The following is a 19,742-nucleotide window of genomic DNA, read 5'->3' as shown; positions in this document are numbered from 1 at the left end:
TTGTATGGATAGGGTATTGGGTTTGAATTAGATCTACGGCCCCCTGGACTCACGTTTCTTGGACCTAGACACTTTGTACAGTTCGAACAATGATGCAGGTGTAATGCCCTGGATCCTCCTAGCCTGGCCAATAGTTTCTGGTCTGACGGTATTCAACAGCAACTTGCATTCAGTACTCAAAGATGGAATTAAATTAAAATCAAGATTTATGGGTAGCAATACATTCTCATCTGCTTGGAAAGCTTTTATAAACTGTTGTTGTTTTCTGAGATATGGCGAATATTTGGCTTCAACATCTATCTTTAACTGAACATGTCTCGGTATTGCGTTTATATCTATGTTAAGGGCTGGAACTACCTCTGCTAACCGTGCTAGAGTGACGCAATTAAATTTGAACATATTCCATGCACTATAATTCACGTGAGTTGCACCAACCTTGGAATCAATAATTTTATCCCACTTCTGACTACTAGAGTAATATGACTTCAGTTTGGCTTCGACTTCAGTATAAATAGCTTTATCTGAAAGGTATTTTTGCCATCTTAGATCCCCAACTACGCCAGATTTACGGCCAATTTCCGTCAACCTAAAATCTGCATTATCTGCCCTTACAGTAATACGGAATTCAGATCTAGATGTGAACATTCTATAAGGCTCTTGGACACCTTTGGTAATTAAGTCATCAATCATAACACCGATATACGCATCCGAGCGACTTATCTTTAGAGGAGGCTTCTGCAAAAACGCAAGCCCTGCGTTAATTCCAGCAATAACACCTTGGGCACAAGCTTCCTCATACCCAGTAGTACCATTTATCTGCCCAGCCAGATATAAACCACTAATACGTTTTGTTTCCAACGTTTGTTTAAGTTCTCTTGGATCAATATAATCGTATTCAACACCATAAGCTGGTTGCAAGATCCTCACGTTCTCCATTCCTGGAATCATCCGCATCATGACTAGTTGAACATCCTCTGGCATCGAATTTGAAATACCATTTGGATAAATTACATCAGTATCTAGTCCCTCTGGTTCAAGCCAAATCCTATGAGAATTTTTATCAGCGAACCTTAATACTTTGGCTTCAATGGACGGGCAGTAGCGTGGTCCCTTTACAGTCTCTTTAATGTGAATTGAATGATTCAAGTTTGCTTTTATATATTCATGAACTTCATTAGTAGTAAAAGTACCATAACAAAGTCTCTGCTCTTTAATCGCAACGTCTTCATTAAGGTAACTCATCGGATGTGGGGGTACATCGCCATATTGTTTTTCTAAATTTGAAAATTCTATAGTTTTGCCATCGATCCTAGCAGGTGTGCCCGTTTTCAGTCTACCCAGTTTGAAATTTGCTCGTTTTAACGTATCACTAATACCATATGTTGGTTTTTCGCCTATTCTTCCAGCTGGGAAGCTCTTCAAACCTATATGAATTTCACCGCCTAGGAACGTTCCAGTGGTAATTATAACCTTTGAAGATTTCAGAACTTGGCCATCTTCTAATATAACACCCTTTATTGATGAAACATCTTTAGCATCGCCTTCTTGGTTATCAATTATCAAGTCCTTCACCTTCCCCTCCAATAGAGATAAGTTAGGGTAGTTATTCAGCACCTCTTGCATCTCCTTCATATAAATCTTCCTATCAATCTGCGCTCTTGGTCCCCAAACAGCAGCTCCTCTGCTTTTATTCAACATTTTGAACTGAATACCTGCTAGATCAGTTATCTTTGCTGCAACCCCATCTAGTGCATCAACCTCTCGAAGTAAAGTTCCCTTTCCAACGCCTCCCATAGAAGGATTGCAAGAGCATGTACCAACTTTATCAACAAATGGTGTCACAAGAATAGTCGGTGCTCCTGCTCGAGCTGCTGCTGTAGATGCCTCACACCCTGCATGTCCGCCGCCGATAACTACAACACCAACATCTGGAATCCTATCCAAACTTGCCCGTAGTTCTGAATTCAGAGAGATTTTTCTTTTTCCTACTTCACTGGATATTCTAAAAAATAATGGATACTCTCCAACATTTCTTCGCCATAATCCCATAGTTATCATCTAGGAGCAACACTTATTCTGCGTTTATAACTTACTCATCTTGATGTATTCTGTACATGACAAAGAATAATAAAGTCATTCTCATCTCGAAGATTTTCAGATATTAAGTCCGGGTAACATAAATGTATAATGTATATATGTGCGGCGCTATCATTTCTCGAGCTTTTCACATATTTTCCCTAACCTCGGTTCGAGAGGGTTTAAAACGTATATTTTAGCAGAAAAATTTGGTATACTTTTAGTTGTGACAATTTTTTATGACATTTTTGACTCTTTCCCAGCACACCATCGTTCGGGGGGACTCTTTCTAGGGCAAGTTGTAGCCATTGTAGCCATCTGGGACTTCATTGCGCGTATTCTGATTATTAGTGGCCTCATCTTAAATAACAGTTATATGGGTCTTGGATATTCCATACTTATTCAAGCGGGAACATAATCTTTCGAAGGCTATAATTGGTTAAAAGGTTTATAAAAAGGTTAGGGAGACGCCTAACCAAAGTTCTATTTTGCAATTTATAATAGTCATAACTTCGATAGAACAATATTATCAGTTGATCCAAATGTCGTTAAACATTCTGCTTTTAGGCAATGGCGGAAGAGAACATGCTTTGACATGGAAGCTAGCTCAATCACCATCGGTGTCTAAAATCTATGTTGCTCCAGGTAATGGGGGCACAAGTATTATGGGTGGTAAGGTCATCAATGTTCCAGATTTGGGTGTTTCGAAGTCGCATTTTGATGCTCTAAGACAGTTTGCGTTGGAGAAGGATATTTCTCTTGTTGTACCAGGTCCAGAGCAACCATTAGTTGATGGCGTTTCTGAAATATTCAACAGCGTGGGAATTCCTGTTTTTGGACCTTCGGGTAAGGCGTCTATATTTGAGGGTTCAAAGGTGTTCTCTAAGGATTTCATGGCTAAACATAATATACCTACTGCTCGTTATGCTAACTTTAACAAGTACGAAGATGCCAGATTATATTTGGAACATGTGGACTACAAAGTCGTATTAAAAGCAGATGGTATTGCTGCGGGAAAGGGTGTTTTGATTCCAGATACGCAAGAGGAGGCACAGGAGGCATTACGGATTATTATGGTCGACAAGCAATTTGGAGATGCCGGCAACTCCGTAGTTATTGAAGAGTTTTTAGAAGGAGACGAGATTTCTATATTGACATTATCCGATGGTTATTCCTACTACAACATGCCGCCAGCTCAAGACCACAAGCGAATTGGTGAGAACGATATTGGTTTGAACACCGGTGGTATGGGTACGTATGCGCCAGCTCCAGTGGGCACTCCCGAATTGTTAAAGCAGATTGATAAACAAATTATCAAACCATCTATTGACGGTATGAGACAGGACCGTTTACCTTTTGTAGGTGTTTTGTTTACAGGTATCATTATTACGAAAGACGGCCCTAAAGTTTTGGAATACAATGTAAGGTTTGGTGATCCAGAAACCCAATCTGTCTTGTTGCTATTATCTGATGAAACAGACCTTGCTGAGGTCTTTTTAGCTGCTGCTCAACACAGGTTGGATTCTGTTAAGATCGGTATCAATGAAAATACATTTGCAACAACTGTTGTGTTAGCAGCTGGTGGTTATCCTGAATCTTATAATAAAGGTGACGAAATTGTAATTAACACTGAAAATTTGCCACAAGGCTCTCATGTCTTTCATGCTGGTACAAAACTAGATAATGATAGAATATTGACTGCAGGAGGCAGGGTCATTGCTGCTTCCGCTGTTGCCTCTACTTTGAGGGGAGCTGTGGATAAAGCCTATCAGGCGGTTGACTGTATTCAATTCAATAATAGATACTTCAGGAAAGATATAGCTCATCGAGCCTTTAAAGAACAAAATATTGCGTCTTCAAAATCCATTACTTATGCTGATGCTGGTGTTTCTGTTGATAACGGAAACCTTCTTGTGGAAACAATCAAAGAGAAGGTAAAGTCGACCAGCAGACCTGGTACCGACGCCGATATCGGTGGATTTGGCGGTTTGTTTGATTTAAAACGCGCGGGTTATGATATCAATGACACTTTGCTAGTTGCTGCTACTGATGGTGTGGGTACGAAATTGATGATTGCTCAAGAAACCAACATCCATAATACTGTTGGTATCGACCTGGTCGCCATGAATGTTAACGATCTAGTTGTTCAGGGCGCAGAACCTTTGTTCTTCTTGGATTACTTTGCCACTGGAAACTTGGATATTCAAACTGCAGCTGATTTTGTTTCTGGTGTTGCTGATGGTTGTATTCAAGCTGGTTGTGCCTTGGTTGGAGGTGAGACTTCTGAAATGCCTGGTATGTATCCAGACGGTCATTATGACACCAATGGTACTGCAGTTGGCGCTGTGAAAAAGGGAAGTGTCTTACCTAAAATATGTGACATGGCTACTGGTGATGTTTTGCTTGGTTTGGCCTCAGATGGTATTCATTCCAATGGGTTTTCCTTGGTCAGGAAAATAATTGAACATCAAGGTTTATCGTGGGATGTACCGTGTCCATGGGACAATAATGTAACTTTAGGCCAGGCTGTTTTAGTCCCTACGAGAATATATGTTAAACAACTGATGTCTCCAATTAAAGAGAATTTGTTATTGGGTTTGGCGCATATTACTGGTGGTGGTTTAGTTGAGAATATTCCGCGTGCTTTGCCAAAACACCTACGAGCAATAGTGGATAATTCAACTTGGACGGTTCCTCCCGTTTTTAAGTGGTTTTCTAAGGCTGGTAATGTGCCTGTTGAAGATATCCTCAAAACATTTAATATGGGTATTGGAATGGTTGCTATCGTTAAAAAGGAAAACGTTGATAGAGTTAAACAACTATTGCAACAAGCTGGAGAAACAGTCTATGAAATCGGTTACTTGACTGAAAGACCTAAAGATGCCCCAGGTTGTATTGTTGAAAACACCTTCAATTCCTTACAGACCATGTAACACAATAGGTACCATAGTAACCATTTTTGATACACATGTACATTATTATTTACAAGCATTCCGTTAAGTCTCAAAGCAGATTATGTAGTTAGATCAAATATATAATTATTCCAGAGGACCTATCTTAGATCTTCGCTTACTTTGAATTAGCAACGTTAAATTTTCAACATATTGGTAAACACCAAAGGACATCCCACCCGCTAGTCCAACTTTGAAAAGACGTGGGGCCCATCCGTTCCAAAACTTAGTGACCCCTTCTTCAACGAATATACGATAGGCGCAGTTCAAAGAACTTCTATATAAAGCCCATGCATACTTACTTTGCATGCGCGTCTTTATAACATCGATTGGCTGCGTAACTGCAACAACGGCACAAGATGATAATGCCCCAGCTGCAAATGCTTTATATTCATCTAACGGTTTGTGTGGAGAAAGAAACTGTTTGCACCATGTATATACGGTGAAACGGACTACCGAATTCCCCAATTGTCTAAAAACCGTCGGCATAGCACCTTGTAAAAACCCACGAACACCTCGTGTAAGATAGATCTCCTTAACAGTTGAGAAAAAGTGTGAAGACGGGTTTGCCTCATAATGTCTCAACAGCATCTCGCGTGAACTCACCGTCCCTACAGGCGAGTGAAATACAGGGCGCTTTGTTGGTTTGGCATCCATCACGCGTTCAGAAGGAACCTGCTGAACCTTAGAAGAGAGTATATGTGCATTTTCTATCATTGTAGTCTTAACGCTTTCAAAGGGGACTACCCACAAACTCTCCATAAATCCAGTGATTATCCCAGCCGCTAACAACCTTATTCCGGATATCTGTGTCTCATTCATATCAGGGTCTTTCATCATCTCACATGCCTTTTCAAATGTACCAAATCTCACCATAGTTTTAAACAGTACGCCAACATTCAATGATGCACATCCACTAAAATAATACTTCACAGGATGGAATGCATTGAACTTAGGTGCCCCTGGCACTGATCGATGTAACTGTTGCCCTGTCTTGAGAAATTCAAATGGATAAGAGAGCGTAGTCTGAAATATCGCAGCAACACTACCGGCTATAATTAACGTAGAAGTCGGTTTCTTTTAATGTTAGTAATATGTAAGCCAATAATATTCAAACGTTAAACCATCACACATACTCCTTGATCCAGCCCATACAATGCATTCTTATTTACTATATCCTCTTCTTTCTTCAACATGTTGAATATCAAAATATACGGTTAAATGAAAGACAACTCTATGGTTAAAATAGAGTCAAATATTGTATTCTGTTTGGCTAGCTAGATATTCCATAGACGGACGACCAAAATATATGACAAATAAAAACGCCAATAACTTAGATAATGACTAAATTGGATGTTTGCGCTTCTTTGTTGCTCAACTTTTCGTGAGGATTTCGTTGTTTTAAAAGGTTTAAATTGGATCGCTTCTCCATTTAATTTTTATGATTATGTTCTCGAGGTCAATATCACTACGACTATTAGCGACTGATATCACCCGAAATACGTTAAGAGTCCCTAGTTTAAAGATGAGTTCTGAACCAGACTTTTCTCAGTTATTTCAAAAGATTGATGAATTGAAACCCAAGTATTTGCAGCGTTTGAGTGATGCAATTGAGATTCCAGCAGTGTCTGGGGACGAGTCACGGAGACCGGATGTTGTTAAGAAGGCTCACTTTGTTGCAACAGAGCTTAAGAAGCTAGGGTTTTCTGATATCGAATTGAGAGAACTTGGTAAGCAGCCACCCCCAGTGTTAAATGAAAACTTGCAGTTACCACCCGTTGTTTTAGCTCGTTATGGGAATGATTCGAACAAGAACACGGTTTTGTTGTATGCGCATTATGATGTTCAACCTGCTCAGAAGGACGACGGTTGGGATACTGAACCTTTTAAGTTTATTTCGATGAAAAGAAGCAGTTAATGAGAGGTAGAGGTATTAGTGACGATACTGGGCCGTTAACTGGTTGGTTGAATGTCGTGGAGGCTTACAGAGCCGTTGGGAAGGAACTTCCTGTGAACTTAATTGTTTGCTTTGAAGGTATGGAGGAAAGTGGCTCTTTGGGATTGGAAGAATTGATCATTGAGGAATCAGATAAATACTTCAAAGGCGTTAATAATGTCTGTATTTCTGACAACTATTGGTTGGGAACCAAGAAGCCAGTTTTAACCTACGGTCTTCGTGGTGTGAACTACTATAACCTTGTTATCAGTGGACCAGGAGCTGACTTGCACTCAGGCCTATTTGGTGGTGCCATCGCTGAGCCTATGATTGATTTAGTTAAAGTTCTTAGCTCCTTAGTTGACACTAAGGGTAAAATTCTAATTGAAGGAATTGATGAAATGGTTGCACCACTGACTGAGAAAGAACGTGCGTTATATAAGGATATTGACTATAGTTTGGATGACTTCAATGACTCCACTGGTTCAAAAACATCTCTTTACTCAAACAAAGAAGAACTATTGATGCATAGATGGAGGTATCCATCTTTATCCATCCATGGTGTTGAAGGTGCCTTTTATGAGCCGGGTGCAAAGACCGTCATCCCAGCAAAGGTTATTGGCAAGTTCTCGATCAGAACAGTACCAAATATTGAGTCCAAAAAGTTGGACGAATTGGTAGTCAATCACTGTAAGAAGGTGTTTGAATCTTTGAACTCTCCTAATATCTGTGAACCTCAATTGGGCCATGATGGTAATTACTGGTTGTCCGATCCCTCCAACGCAGCTTTCACTGCAGGTGCTAAAGCACTCAAAGCAGTTTACGGTGTGGAACCAGATTTTACAAGAGAAGGTGGTTCTATTCCAATTACTTTGACCTTTGAAAAGCAATTAAAGACAAACGTCCTATTATTACCCATGGGTAGGGGTGATGACGGGGCCCACTCAATTAACGAAAAATTGGATTTAAGCAATTATATTGAAGGTACCAAAGTGATGGCCGCTTATCTGGAATACTTCGCATTATCTGAAAGAGAATGATGAAAGTTTATGTAAAGCCACCTTATTTATATAAAGATATGTATGTAACTGAACATATTACAGTTTGTTTATGCAGGCCAATCTCCATTTCGCTGCTGAAGTATCACTTTGATTGGCTTTACATTCCCCTATTAGTTTCTCGGGCGAGTTAGAATGGAAACAACTGCAATTGACTAAAAATTAATAAATATAAGAAGCAACAACCCTCACCACTAGAGCTGTCGTTCTTCGGTAAGTTAATAAAAGGCATTCGGCTTATACTTAGTAGTTGCTATTTTCAACATATGTCTGCTCAATTAGACCAAGATTCTCAGTCGCAATTATCCCAGGAGTTACAGAAGGTTTTATTGACGGCGGAATTTAACATATTACAGCATGACGACGCCTCTCTCACAGATTCAAGAGATGATTTATTGTCAATAAGTGATGAAGCCTTTGATAGGTGGGTTCCTTATTTAAGACAAGCTGTAGAATCCAGTCAATTAGGGATGGTAGTGGAGGAGTTGTATATTTCAGTTGAAGAGAACTTTCAGAGTTTAGAGACCCAAATTTTACAGGACTCACAGGTAAACAACAACTTAACGACATCGTTGAATGAAATTGAGCAGATTCAAGGTTTAGTCGAGTCTCATTTGCAAGGGCAGGTGGTTGAATTGCAAACACAACTAAGCACATCAATAAATGACGTTGTATCTAGAAAGCAATCACTAACGGTTAATAGACGAACATCAATTAAAATATCTGAATCAATAATTTTAATAGAGAAGATATTCCAGATGTTGGAGCTTACCAACAAATGTCAAGAGCTTATCAAGGATGGTAACTTTTATAAGGCCCTACAAAATTTGGATAAGTTGGAAAGAATCTATATCCATGATTTTAAGAATTACAAATTCGAATTTTTAACTGGTATTTACAGTTCTATCCCCAACATGAAGAAGATAATAAAAGATGAAACAATTAATTTAATCAAAAGGTCGCTGAGTTCAAATTTAGAAAAGACTTTGAGTCTAGTGGGTCAAACTTATTTTAAAGTTTATAACGATGAGCTTCTCCCACATTGGCTAGAAATGAAAAAGTCAATGAAACTAACAAATTACAAGTTCAATTCTCCAGTTGAAATATCTTTAAGAGAAAATACATTTTTGAACAGTTTGGATCTAGAAAATTTCTGCAAGCTTGATGAATTTCATGATTCGATTATAATATTTGAGTCATTGAAGGAAACCAAGTACTTATGTGATGAATTCATGAAAGAATATGATTTCAGAAAGGTAAAATTGGTATATCCTTTAGATTGGAAAAGTACCACTACCATGAGCCATAGCACTAATAAACAAGTTGATTCCTTCTACGAGCAGTTAGAGTTACCATTTATTAAGGATTATCTTTTGAAAATCCTGGGCTTCTTACTCTATGATAGATATCTTCATAAGTCGACAGACTACTTCTTTGCTCACAATACATATACTATTACAGAGGAATTCTGGGAGCAGCTGACGAACAAAGTTTCCCCTCATCTTTCAAAGTTTATCAAGGAAAAATTAACAACTGAGGCCCAGCTTATCGAGTTTAAAAACTTCTTGGGCATCTTCATTGCTATCTTAGAAAATATGAAACTAAACAGTGAATCCATGTATAAAATACAAATTATGGTTTTCGAAAAGTATTGTAGCCTGCTCACACACATATTTGATAAGGAGTTTACGTTACTATTGAATGATGATGACTTCATGCCTTTAACCATCAATGATAAAAATTTGTATGATAAGGTCATGAAGATATGCTGGATGAAACCAGAAACTGCTGGAATTATTAAGCAAGATAACAGTGAGGCATTTACAGCTACATTACCTTTTTCACCCTTATACCCAATGACCTGCACCTTGATAAAGAAGTCGTATGCTAAAATGGTTGTATTTTTGAATACATTTTTCCAGCATGACCTTTCCCATCTAAATATAATTCTGATAAAAACAATTGATGACATCTTTTTCAAATTCGTGAATCATAGCATTAGATCGAAACTGGATACAACTTCTCGAGAAGAAATAGCTCAAATATTGATCAACTTAGATTACTTTATTGTTGCAGCTAAGGAGTTTAGCGTGGTAATGACTAAAGAAAACATCACTCAAAATCCAGATATTGAAATTCGGCTATCTTCCATAAAGCAATTAATGGATACAAAGAAATATGCAGAAACAAAATTAATTGAACTAATTGATAGCAAAGTTACAGACTTGATGGAATTCGTTGAGTTAGATTGGACGACGGAAGAAATTAGAGACGAACCTGGTTTGTCAATAAGAGATATTGCACAATTTTTGGAGATGATGTTCACATCCACACTAGCTAACCTCCCTTATAGCATCAAGTCGTTATTGATTTTCCGTGAATTCGATCAGTTGACTAGAAAATTCTTGGAATTTTTGCTTCATGACACGCCAGCCTACATAACTCCTCAAAGTGTTCTGAACTTCGAAACTGATATGAAGTTCCTCGAAAGTGTAATCTCCAAAATTTTCCCTAATGAAGGCTCTACTGAAAGTAGCCCAGATACTTCTCCTTCAACTCCAACGACGCCTCTCGCCGATTGTTTCAACAATAGAAGCCCGAATACAATTGAGAGTAATGTCAGGTCACTGTTTTCTACATTTACCGACTTAAATCAACACATACTTTTTATTAAGTCCAATAATTTCGAGGAATATAAAGATTCAAGTATAAGAATGAGGAAATATCCTCGAATTAAGCCTGAAGTTGCCAATATGCTGATGAATAAAATTTCAAGACCACTGACAGCCACTACTGACGGAGATAACACCACGATCTCAGACTACAGTATTGCAAGTAATGGTAGATTTGCTAAATTCTTCAACAGAGGAGGCTAGTTTCAGCGTTAGTAATATATACTTGTTATATATGCTTTGATATGTAGTTAAATAATGTTTTTTTTCGTCAAATGGCTAGATTTTGGTAATTCGCTCTGACACGCATAAAAATCTTACAAAAGATCCCTCATCCTTCTTGAAGGACTTTACCAATGCCATCGAGGATACGAAACAACATGAGTAAACGGAACAGGTCTGAGGTTAAAACTAATGCTAGAAAGAAATACAAGGTGGCTCAGACAACTTTAGATCCTAATACTTCTGGTATTTATGCCACATGTACTAGAAGACATGAAAAACAGGCTGGTAATGAGCTCATGAGTTTATTAGAAGAAAAGTTAGAATACTATGCTCAAGAATTGAAAGATATTAATGGAGCTGAACTGGATAACCCTTCAGAAAATTCTAAATCTGAAGAATTATCTATTGAGGATCAAGTGAAGAACGAATTGGAGGAATTGAGGAACAATGCCACTTTGGTTGATCGAACAAAAAAGAAGCCCATTCTTCAACAAATACCATTAGAATCAGAATGCATGGTGTTCTTCAAAACTAGAAAGCCAATAAACCCTGAAAATTTTGTATTAAGAATCATTCAAGAATTAGCAAGCCCGACTATGAACTCTAAGAGAACTAGGTACATCCAAAAGTTAACCCCAATTACTAGTTCATGCAATGCCAGTTTGGAAGAACTGACCAAGTTATGTCAACGTGTGTTACCTCCACATTTCCACCAAGAAGAATCAACCGCCTATAAATTTGCAATTGAAGTTAATAAAAGGAACTTTAACACTTTGGATAAGATGGATATGATAAATTTGATCGCTAGAGAAGTGGGTAAAGGAGGTCAGTTTCGCCATACTGTTGACCTTAAAAATTACGATAAACTAGTATTAGTACAATGCTATAAGAACAACATTGGCATGTCTGTGGTTGACAATAACTACCTGACTGAATATAGAAAGTACAATATTCAAGAAATCTACGAAGCCAAATTTAGCACAAAGAAAGTGGATTCCTCTCCAGAAAATAAAACCGAATAATGAGACAGTAACCTATTATAACTCTTCGGAAAAAATCTAAATTAATAGTAATTCATTGCATATAATATATAAGATCTATTCTTTTTAGTTTTTTGTTAGAATGCATATGCTTTAATATTGTATGTACTAGGAGACTCCCACGCTAGCCAGTCACTCTTAGTATTTGGAATTAATCCCATGGCGTTCAATTTCTGCAACCCAATCCCCATTAATACCACTTGAAATAGTACATAAGTGATCATTGCGCCAATCACTTGAGAATGGATATCATTATTTCCCAAAACTGCACTGAAAGCTGATCTCATTTGTAGAACGCTCTTAATAGGCCCGGACAATAACATCAAAGCTGTCATAATGGGAATTATCTGAAGAGACGTACCAGACATATATGAAATGATAAAATTCATAGGAATTGTCTTAGCTGGTTGAAGAGCAATGTGCCAAGCCTTCTGAACTTGCAATTTATTAATATTTTCCTTATTAGATTGAGTGTCGGCATTCTGGGCTTTAGTATTAGCTCTTGATCCCCGTGATTTCACAAATCCAGGTGGCAGGGGATATGTATTCGTGGATACAGACTGCATTGAATGAACATAGTTCGGATTGCATAGATTCGTGGCCCAATTGGGGATATCTTGAGACATATTGGAACACCTAGACAGCTTCCCAAGCGATTTATCCAGGCTATATTCGTTAGCTTAATCAGTGGAGGAACCTGGGTTTAAAAGTTTTGAAATATTGCATCACGAAATACGTTTTAACGCTAAAGTAACCTAGAAGTATATTAAAGTTACAATCAACAACGTAGTGGCTAAGATACAGTGGGACACTTGTGTAGTGGATGCATTAAATACTTTTGGATAATCGAAGATCGAATGGTAATTATTATATTTTATTAATAGTTGATTATTCTATGCCTAATCGGGGAATGACAGTGCAGCTTCAAAACCAACACGACTTATGAATATTTTAAAACAAATGCATAAATAATAAGAGCTATCTGTAGTGAAAGGAATATCAGAGTAATTACTAAGGCGCAGAAATGTAAACTGTTTAGGATTATTGATCTAGTCCTGAGCTTATTATCTGGATACAAAATAGTCTTGGGGGATATCTCCGATGACAGTGTTGATTCCAAACTGACACTGGCATTATAGCTAACCAAATCTTGAGAATTGCTGGTTGAGAATTTAAAATCCTTTTTAATAATTCTGAATGGCCGTACAAATGTTGCAATAAGGGTTTCAGTTAAAGAAGAGCTAGAGGGGGTCGATCTAATGGAAGTCAAGTTCAATTTCATTGGTTTTATAGAACTTATTTCTTTTGGATAATGTATATCGAACGTCTTCTAACTACGCCTTTTCATCTGAGTACAAATTACCTTTGCTTTTATAGCACTTTAATACTCATTAAATTGTCAAATCTAGCCAGTATCCAATTGTCGATATACTGTAAAGGCCTATATTTCGCTTCAAAAGAGAACACAAGCGGTAAGAGGTTAATAGACACTAGCTATGTATTTCTTTTAGCTATTCTAGCTACTTTCAATATATATAGTGGTTACAGTGCACATATATGATGCCAACGAAGATTTAATTTATAAGCCTTACGGCTCACGTGATAAACGGTTTCGTAAAGAAACTATTTGACATATCAAAAGGTTTGTATTGTAGCACACCAAGGTTAACAAAGGAACATCTGACAGAATCAATGGGCAGTAAAGTACCTATATCAAGCGAACCAGAAATTGTGGTCCTCTCAAGAAATAAGCTACTTCTTCTCGATCCAGCTAACTCAGTTAAACATGAGGATGTGGTCAAGTATATGATAGGGGAACAGGTGGGTATTATTGGGAGTATAATAAAAGGCGTAAAATGGAAAACAAAATATTATGAGGTTGATTTCGATATATATGTTGATAGTTATAATGAGCTACAAGAGTGGGTTAAAGAATTCAAAAGTGACGAATACACTGATTTGAGAGAAATACTAGCAGGTATTATTCTTCTATTTGATAATTCTACATCCATTGATGTCTTCAACAACATGATAGAATCTTTAAAGCTTCAGAACGAAAGGATTTTAGTCGCATGTAATATTTCGGATAAGAATATTGAGGAGGATCAATTGGAAGCTCTTAATAACAAGTTATTGGGTTCAGGTATCACAGTGGTTAACTGGAGTGAAGAAGGAGTTAATTCGTATGGTGAGAAAATAGGCAAAGACAGAATGAGAGAATTGCTAGACATTCATAAATGGGATGATATTAGTCTTTGTTCAAATAATAATACAGGTGTAGAACAAGCACTCCCAGAGTCTTTGCAATGTGATGAGTCCATGCCCCTAGAATCGGTGATTTCCAAAATGAAGGAAGCAAGGGAGAGATATATACAAATGGGCGATAAAGAAGCAGCCGAAGACTATGCTCTTGCACTTTCTCAAGAGCTAACGGAAATTTTGCTTCCATCTGAATAGCTGCATCACCTGTTCTATTCTGTCACGCTCTTCTCATAAAGATGATATTTCCATTTTGTAACATTGTAAAGAAATCGGAATGAATCCCACTAACACAATCTTGTTGATAATATCATGTATTGGAATTGAATGGAAATTTGGATTCTGGATATTTAGCAGCAATAAGTAAAATTCGCTTATGTATAACAAGGGCAGCCAAACAAATGTGTTAGCTTTCAACCAAAACCGGTTACTCTTTCGAGCTCTTTGCTTAAACAACCGCTTACAATGATAGTAGGCCTGGTTGAACCCTAATCCAACAATGAATCCTGAGTAACTAATATTCTTCAATGCAACTGCATGTTCATAATCATCGTAAAAGTGCATGGAGATGACGAAATATAGGAAATTTATACATTTTAGAGTAGATCTTGAAGTCAATAACCGGTAAAACCCAAAGAACTTTAACTGCCAAACAAGCTCAAAAGTAAAACTGTAAAGTAATAAGTATATCAAATATTCGTGTATCCCACCTGGAAGCCATTTGTTTCCCACTAAAGGATATAGAATAAGCCAACGCGCTAAAAGCGTGCAGTAAAGGAATGCAGAAGATAATCGAAAATATTGGTATAGTTTAATTATTATGGTCTGATTATGCTGCTTAATAGCAGACTTAGGTGGCTGCTTTCTATTCATATTAGTGTGCTAATTTTGAGGCGTTATCAGATGTGTCGCTAATGTTAAAAGGTTTGATGAACAAGTTGCCATATTTGACCTTTTTAAAAACTTCCCATACGAAAACAAGAACATATATCAAGGAAAATACAACAAGAACAGTATCCTCACAATGAAAGTGGGATCCTTTTGGTTGGGCATTTTATTCTTGACCACCTTGGCTTATGGTTTCACCCCAGATGAGGTTGAGATATTTCAATTGCATAAAGAACTCATAGATAAATATGGTTCCGAAGTGACTTTTTACAAGTTTCTCAAATTGGACAAACTTGATAAATCTACGGATAAAGACATCAGTAAACAGTTCAGAGCATTATCCAAGAAGTACCATCCTGATAAGAACCCAAAGTTTAATAAATTATATGAAAGGTTAAATTTGGTCACGCGTATTCTGTCAAATAGCGACAAAAGGAAAGTTTATGACTACTACTTGAAACAAGGATTTCCACACTATGAATTTAGTAAAGGAGGGTTTTTCTTTAAGAGATCGCAACCTAAAACCTGGTTTCTAGTACTTTTTATTTATACAATATGCAGCCTGATCCATTGGGCTATTTTAAAGGTTCAAAATAATAGCAATAAGTCAAGAATTACTAGTTTCATTAACCAGGTGCGAGAAAAAGATGACACGGAAGGATTGGGTGAAAAGAAGCTGATGTTTAAACAGCATGAAGAAGATGAGGGAAAGGAGCTTGTTATCAGATTTGGGGATATTTTCGTTATACAGAATGATGGGACTGAAGCCCAGATAACAATTGAAGGTATGAAGGATCCTGGCTTCACAGACACTATGTTTATTTCATTACCAAAGTGGCTTATTCGATCGATGTTAAGTCCGTTTAGTAAAACTCCAGATGAAGAAAATGAAGTAGATGAATCGACGGAACTACCACGCAAGAAGAAGGGTGTGGTATCCAAGAAGAAGGCAGGATTAAAGCAAAAGGACAACGTCAAAAAAATGCAGCTTCCAAACGGTAAAGTTATTTACAGCAGGTCTAAGAAAGATTAAAATCACTAGCAACTGCATCCAAAAAATAACCCACTCATAATTAATCATTTATTTACATTTAAAGCTCCTATGCGCTGGCAGATATAAAAAATCATATATATAACAATGGATATATTTTATATGGTTAATTAATTTTCAAGTGTTTTCCCACTGGTGTTCCAAGAATGTGCTCAGTATATAGATTTCGTAAGTCATGTTGGTCATTATCCTTATATCTCAGGAGGTGGGCCTAGTATTATAACTCCATTTTCTTTATTCTTAATTGCAACCTCTTCTTGGCTCTTTTTAATTAATTTATTTTTCAATTTTCTATGCAAATCAGCTTGAGTTGAAAACTTAGAGTTACTCTGCTTGTCATGTAAGCCGATATAATCTTCGCCGTTACCCTTCTGCATATCTCCATTTTCAGGCAACATACTAGTGTTACCATCATCAAGGTAATCTCCGCCACCTAAGATTTTTGAATACATCATCCTGGTATCATTCAATGCTTCTTCTGAATAGAAAACCCAATCAGGGTTCTGAAGGACTCTGTAAATGTCTGGTGATATCAATTCAACCTTGTAGACTTTTGAAAATTTAACAATTTCCTCTGCAATAAGTACTAAGTGACCCATAAATCCCAAATTAGTGTTATATCGCTCATAAAAATCATGTGAATCCTTGTATCCTTGTAGAATAAGATCTCTTGCAATTTCAAAATCAACAAACTGCTCTGAATTCTTTATTTTTGAATAATTAATGTCGACCTGAAATTGTCCTGCACTCTTATTATTGAAGAGAGAATAAACTAAAAACGAATTGTAAGAAAAATCCATCCTCCCATTAAAGAGCTGTTGAATAACATCAAAAATAACATTATGCCAAAAGTTGTTCCATGGATGTTCAACGAAAAGTTGAATAATCTTTGGTAAGATTTGGGTGTCATATAGCTGTATTTTAAACAAATCACCTATAGTAGGATTTTGACGAAGTTTGATATTTTGATTCATATTAACATATGGGATTTCAAAAGATTCATCAATATCTTCGTCCATATTGTCATTGACAGCGGTTGTCTGAGTGCTACTGCTAGTATTAGTAGCAAACCCAGGTTCCCGGCCGTCGGTATCATTTTTTTCTCTATCATAAGCATCGATCATATTCAGATCAGCTAGTGCATCCTGAAGTTGGTTAACAAGATGTTGTCTCACTTCATCTCGTTCTTTAACGACTCGCTCTGCTCTTTTGGAATTCATTAAACCCATATTTGAACAATGAAGTAATTCTGCAATTAACTCGATGACCTTAAATCTTTCAAAACCAAGTGGTTTAAAAGCAACACCCAACTGGTTTGTCATGACTTTATCTTTGCAGTTTTCTTCGACGTCAAGTAAAACTTTTTTCAAATTTGATAAATTCAAAGCAAATTTCTTTAACATCACGCCCAAATATATCGAATCTCTCATTGATGGGGGATGCGACTTGATACTAGTGTTCAGCAGGTTAACCTGATCATAATCAGAATTGTTTTTGCGAATTAGTTCTATGACAACGGAGACAGAAGTAGTTAATGCGGGCCCCCTTTTGTTAATGATTGCATCCAAAAAACAATCAATACACTTCTCAGAGCATAGTTGGCGAGTCAAAGCATTTGGTCCGATGGACATTTCATCAAGAGGAGCATTGGTTGAAATAGATATTAATGCTTTGAGAAAATCACCAGCACAAGCCTGTAAATCAGCAGGAAATTTCTCATTGTCCAAGAAAGACAACAACTTTGGTATTAGACACTGATCGTAAACAAGCTCAATCATTCCAGTAGGAGCTTCCTGCTTATCGGTAGAAATTATCTTCAAAAAGAAATCCATCAATACCGAAACTTCAACGTGGAGTAGTAAGTCATCAACTAATGTCTTTCTTGTTCTTATAAAATTTAAGAACTGGTCTTGCCTAGTAAGTAATAAGCTTTGGTTTATCTTTAAGAATATTGGAATTAGAGGAGATTTCTCAACTTTGAAGTTTTTATGGAAAAGCATGGACCATATCTTAGTTAAATGAGAGAAATCTTTAACCAATGACTCTGATATCAACCAAATATCCAGGGCAAATATTTCCGATATTGTGTTTGCTCTGTTAAGATACGACGATTGATTAGAATCGTTGGTATCATGCATGAATGGAATAATAGTATCGTCGTTTTCAGGCGGTATACAATCAAAAACAGCGCTCTTAATGAAATGGCCATCTTCACTTCTACTATTATTCTCTGATTGTTCATGATATTCAACAGTTATATGTTCATTTTCGTCTTGCGCCTGATTTTCTATATCTTCATCTTGTTGAATGTCTTCATTTATCCTATCGATGCAAAACATCAATTGGTCAAGTAAATATTCAATATTCTCCACTTTGTTATCATTCACATCGTAAAAAAATCCAAAACAGACAAAATCTAATAGGGTGTTATTCTGCATTGTTAATTCATTTAAAAGTTCACTTTCCTTCAATATATTGTCGATGAAAGCGTGGCTCAAGGATTTTTTGGTAATAGGATGCGGTTCCTCGTTATGAGTTGAAGTCTCAGCTGGAGAAATTGACACTGCAGAAGACGTCGTTGACGTCAAACTTGTTGCAGAAATCAACGAAGTTGGCTCTACATTGTTTAGGTTTCTGTACCTTGGTCTCATAGACACACCATCATAATCTTCATCTTCATTATCATTATCATCATCGTCATCATCATCGTTATCGTTATCATGATTGTAATCACCTGCCCTGGTATTTCTACTCCCGCACATTTTCTGCGCATGCCCGCGGCTCTCGTTCACATGAGTGTTATTACTTGCTCCGACAGAAGAAGCAACAGCTCCCTTCAGCCCAAAAGTGCCATGTAGCTCAGGCCCAGGAGACAATGTTGCTGCAGGCTGCAGCTTTGCATGTGTTGAAACGTTCCTGGAACCCTCACCTCCTCTAAAGAGGGCTGAACCACTTGTGCTTGTCACCTGACTCTCTTCCTCCAGTGAATGCAACACACGGAAGTAATCCTCTAATATAAGATTTATATTAGAATTATTCGCGTTTTGCCCAAACGGCCAGAATGACATAGTTTGTTTTGTAATGTTGGTTTCTACAACTTTTCGTCTCTTTTATTCTATAATAAGGAAATGGTGATCAGTGGTGACTATTATAACGGCTGTCTAAACTTTAGCTTATCTATCCCCAAAATGTGCAAGGAAGCTTCTTCAGAGATATCCACTTTCGTCCTCCCTATGACTGACAGTAAACCCGCTAAAGCTGCAGTTCCCAATCCCAAATTAAGTTTCACACCTTTTGCTAACCTTAAACCTTGCTTCAATGGTCAACGCTGGGTAGTATGTATCGAAGGTAAGTCAATTCTGATGTGAAAAATTTCTTATTGGCCGGTGAGGTGAGGATGTGTTCACGTGATAAATTCTGAGAATAAGCGAAACGTCTTGGAATTTGGTAGTAGTTTAAGTTATTTGGCAGACTGGTTCTAATATCGATTTCGTTTAACTAGTTTGGTTCTTTTTTGCTGTTCTTGCTGCTGGTAAATATAGTTGGCCTTTTGCCAGAAGTTCAATTTGTGTTTGCTCTTCGCGTA

General features: G+C 37.3%; 10 protein-coding genes and 1 further gene across 10 annotated transcripts; 6 read left to right on the top strand and 5 right to left on the bottom strand.

Moving 5' to 3' along the window:
• Positions 1-33: 33 nt before the first annotated feature.
• Positions 34-2,058, bottom strand: MTO1 (tRNA modification protein MTO1; the record flags this gene model as incomplete). Its single annotated transcript, XM_003645071.1, has 1 exon — positions 34-2,058. The coding sequence occupies one exon, from the start codon at positions 2,056-2,058 to the stop codon at positions 34-36; it is 2,025 nt and encodes a 674-aa protein (XP_003645119.1).
• A 560-nt stretch (positions 2,059-2,618) lies between these two features.
• On the top strand, positions 2,619-5,009 carry ADE57 (bifunctional aminoimidazole ribotide synthase/glycinamide ribotide synthase; the record flags this gene model as incomplete). Its single annotated transcript, XM_003645070.1, has 1 exon — positions 2,619-5,009. The coding sequence occupies one exon, from the start codon at positions 2,619-2,621 to the stop codon at positions 5,007-5,009; it is 2,391 nt and encodes a 796-aa protein (XP_003645118.1).
• A 105-nt stretch (positions 5,010-5,114) lies between these two features.
• MRX20 (Mrx20p) lies at positions 5,115-6,223 on the bottom strand (the record flags this gene model as incomplete). Its single annotated transcript, XM_003645069.1, has 2 exons — positions 5,115-6,104; positions 6,164-6,223. 2 exons carry the CDS (start codon positions 6,221-6,223, stop codon positions 5,115-5,117), a joined length of 1,050 nt encoding a protein of 349 aa, XP_003645117.1.
• A 251-nt stretch (positions 6,224-6,474) lies between these two features.
• On the top strand, positions 6,475-8,003 carry Ecym_2584 (the record flags this gene model as incomplete).
• Positions 8,004-8,287: 284 nt separating this feature from the next.
• SEC15 (Rab GTPase-binding exocyst subunit SEC15) lies at positions 8,288-10,897 on the top strand (the record flags this gene model as incomplete). Its single annotated transcript, XM_003645068.1, has 1 exon — positions 8,288-10,897. One exon carries the CDS (start codon positions 8,288-8,290, stop codon positions 10,895-10,897), a length of 2,610 nt encoding a protein of 869 aa, XP_003645116.1.
• Positions 10,898-11,049: 152 nt separating this feature from the next.
• TAN1 (putative tRNA acetyltransferase) lies at positions 11,050-11,940 on the top strand (the record flags this gene model as incomplete). Its single annotated transcript, XM_003645067.1, has 1 exon — positions 11,050-11,940. One exon carries the CDS (start codon positions 11,050-11,052, stop codon positions 11,938-11,940), a length of 891 nt encoding a protein of 296 aa, XP_003645115.1.
• Positions 11,941-12,035: 95 nt separating this feature from the next.
• EMC4 (chaperone EMC4) lies at positions 12,036-12,584 on the bottom strand (the record flags this gene model as incomplete). Its single annotated transcript, XM_003645066.1, has 1 exon — positions 12,036-12,584. One exon carries the CDS (start codon positions 12,582-12,584, stop codon positions 12,036-12,038), a length of 549 nt encoding a protein of 182 aa, XP_003645114.1.
• Positions 12,585-13,650: 1,066 nt separating this feature from the next.
• On the top strand, positions 13,651-14,415 carry IRC6 (Irc6p; the record flags this gene model as incomplete). The annotated part of the gene is made up of 1 exon (XM_003645065.1): positions 13,651-14,415. The coding sequence occupies one exon, from the start codon at positions 13,651-13,653 to the stop codon at positions 14,413-14,415; it is 765 nt and encodes a 254-aa protein (XP_003645113.1).
• A 33-nt stretch (positions 14,416-14,448) lies between these two features.
• On the bottom strand, positions 14,449-15,090 carry KEG1 (Keg1p; the record flags this gene model as incomplete). The annotated part of the gene is made up of 1 exon (XM_003645064.1): positions 14,449-15,090. One exon carries the CDS (start codon positions 15,088-15,090, stop codon positions 14,449-14,451), a length of 642 nt encoding a protein of 213 aa, XP_003645112.1.
• Positions 15,091-15,241: 151 nt separating this feature from the next.
• ERJ5 (Erj5p) lies at positions 15,242-16,138 on the top strand (the record flags this gene model as incomplete). The annotated part of the gene is made up of 1 exon (XM_003645063.1): positions 15,242-16,138. The coding sequence occupies one exon, from the start codon at positions 15,242-15,244 to the stop codon at positions 16,136-16,138; it is 897 nt and encodes a 298-aa protein (XP_003645111.1).
• A 209-nt stretch (positions 16,139-16,347) lies between these two features.
• Positions 16,348-19,224, bottom strand: Ecym_2577 (SAPS family protein; the record flags this gene model as incomplete). The annotated part of the gene is made up of 1 exon (XM_003645062.1): positions 16,348-19,224. The coding sequence occupies one exon, from the start codon at positions 19,222-19,224 to the stop codon at positions 16,348-16,350; it is 2,877 nt and encodes a 958-aa protein (XP_003645110.1).
• Between the last annotated feature and the right edge of the window lie 518 nt (positions 19,225-19,742).

This window comes from Eremothecium cymbalariae, chromosome 2, assembly GCF_000235365.1.
Source record: "Eremothecium cymbalariae DBVPG#7215 chromosome 2, complete sequence".
Taxonomy (NCBI): domain Eukaryota; kingdom Fungi; phylum Ascomycota; class Saccharomycetes; order Saccharomycetales; family Saccharomycetaceae; genus Eremothecium; species Eremothecium cymbalariae.
Note: the sequence above shows the minus strand (reverse complement) of the source record. Positions and strands in the feature narration are given on the sequence as shown.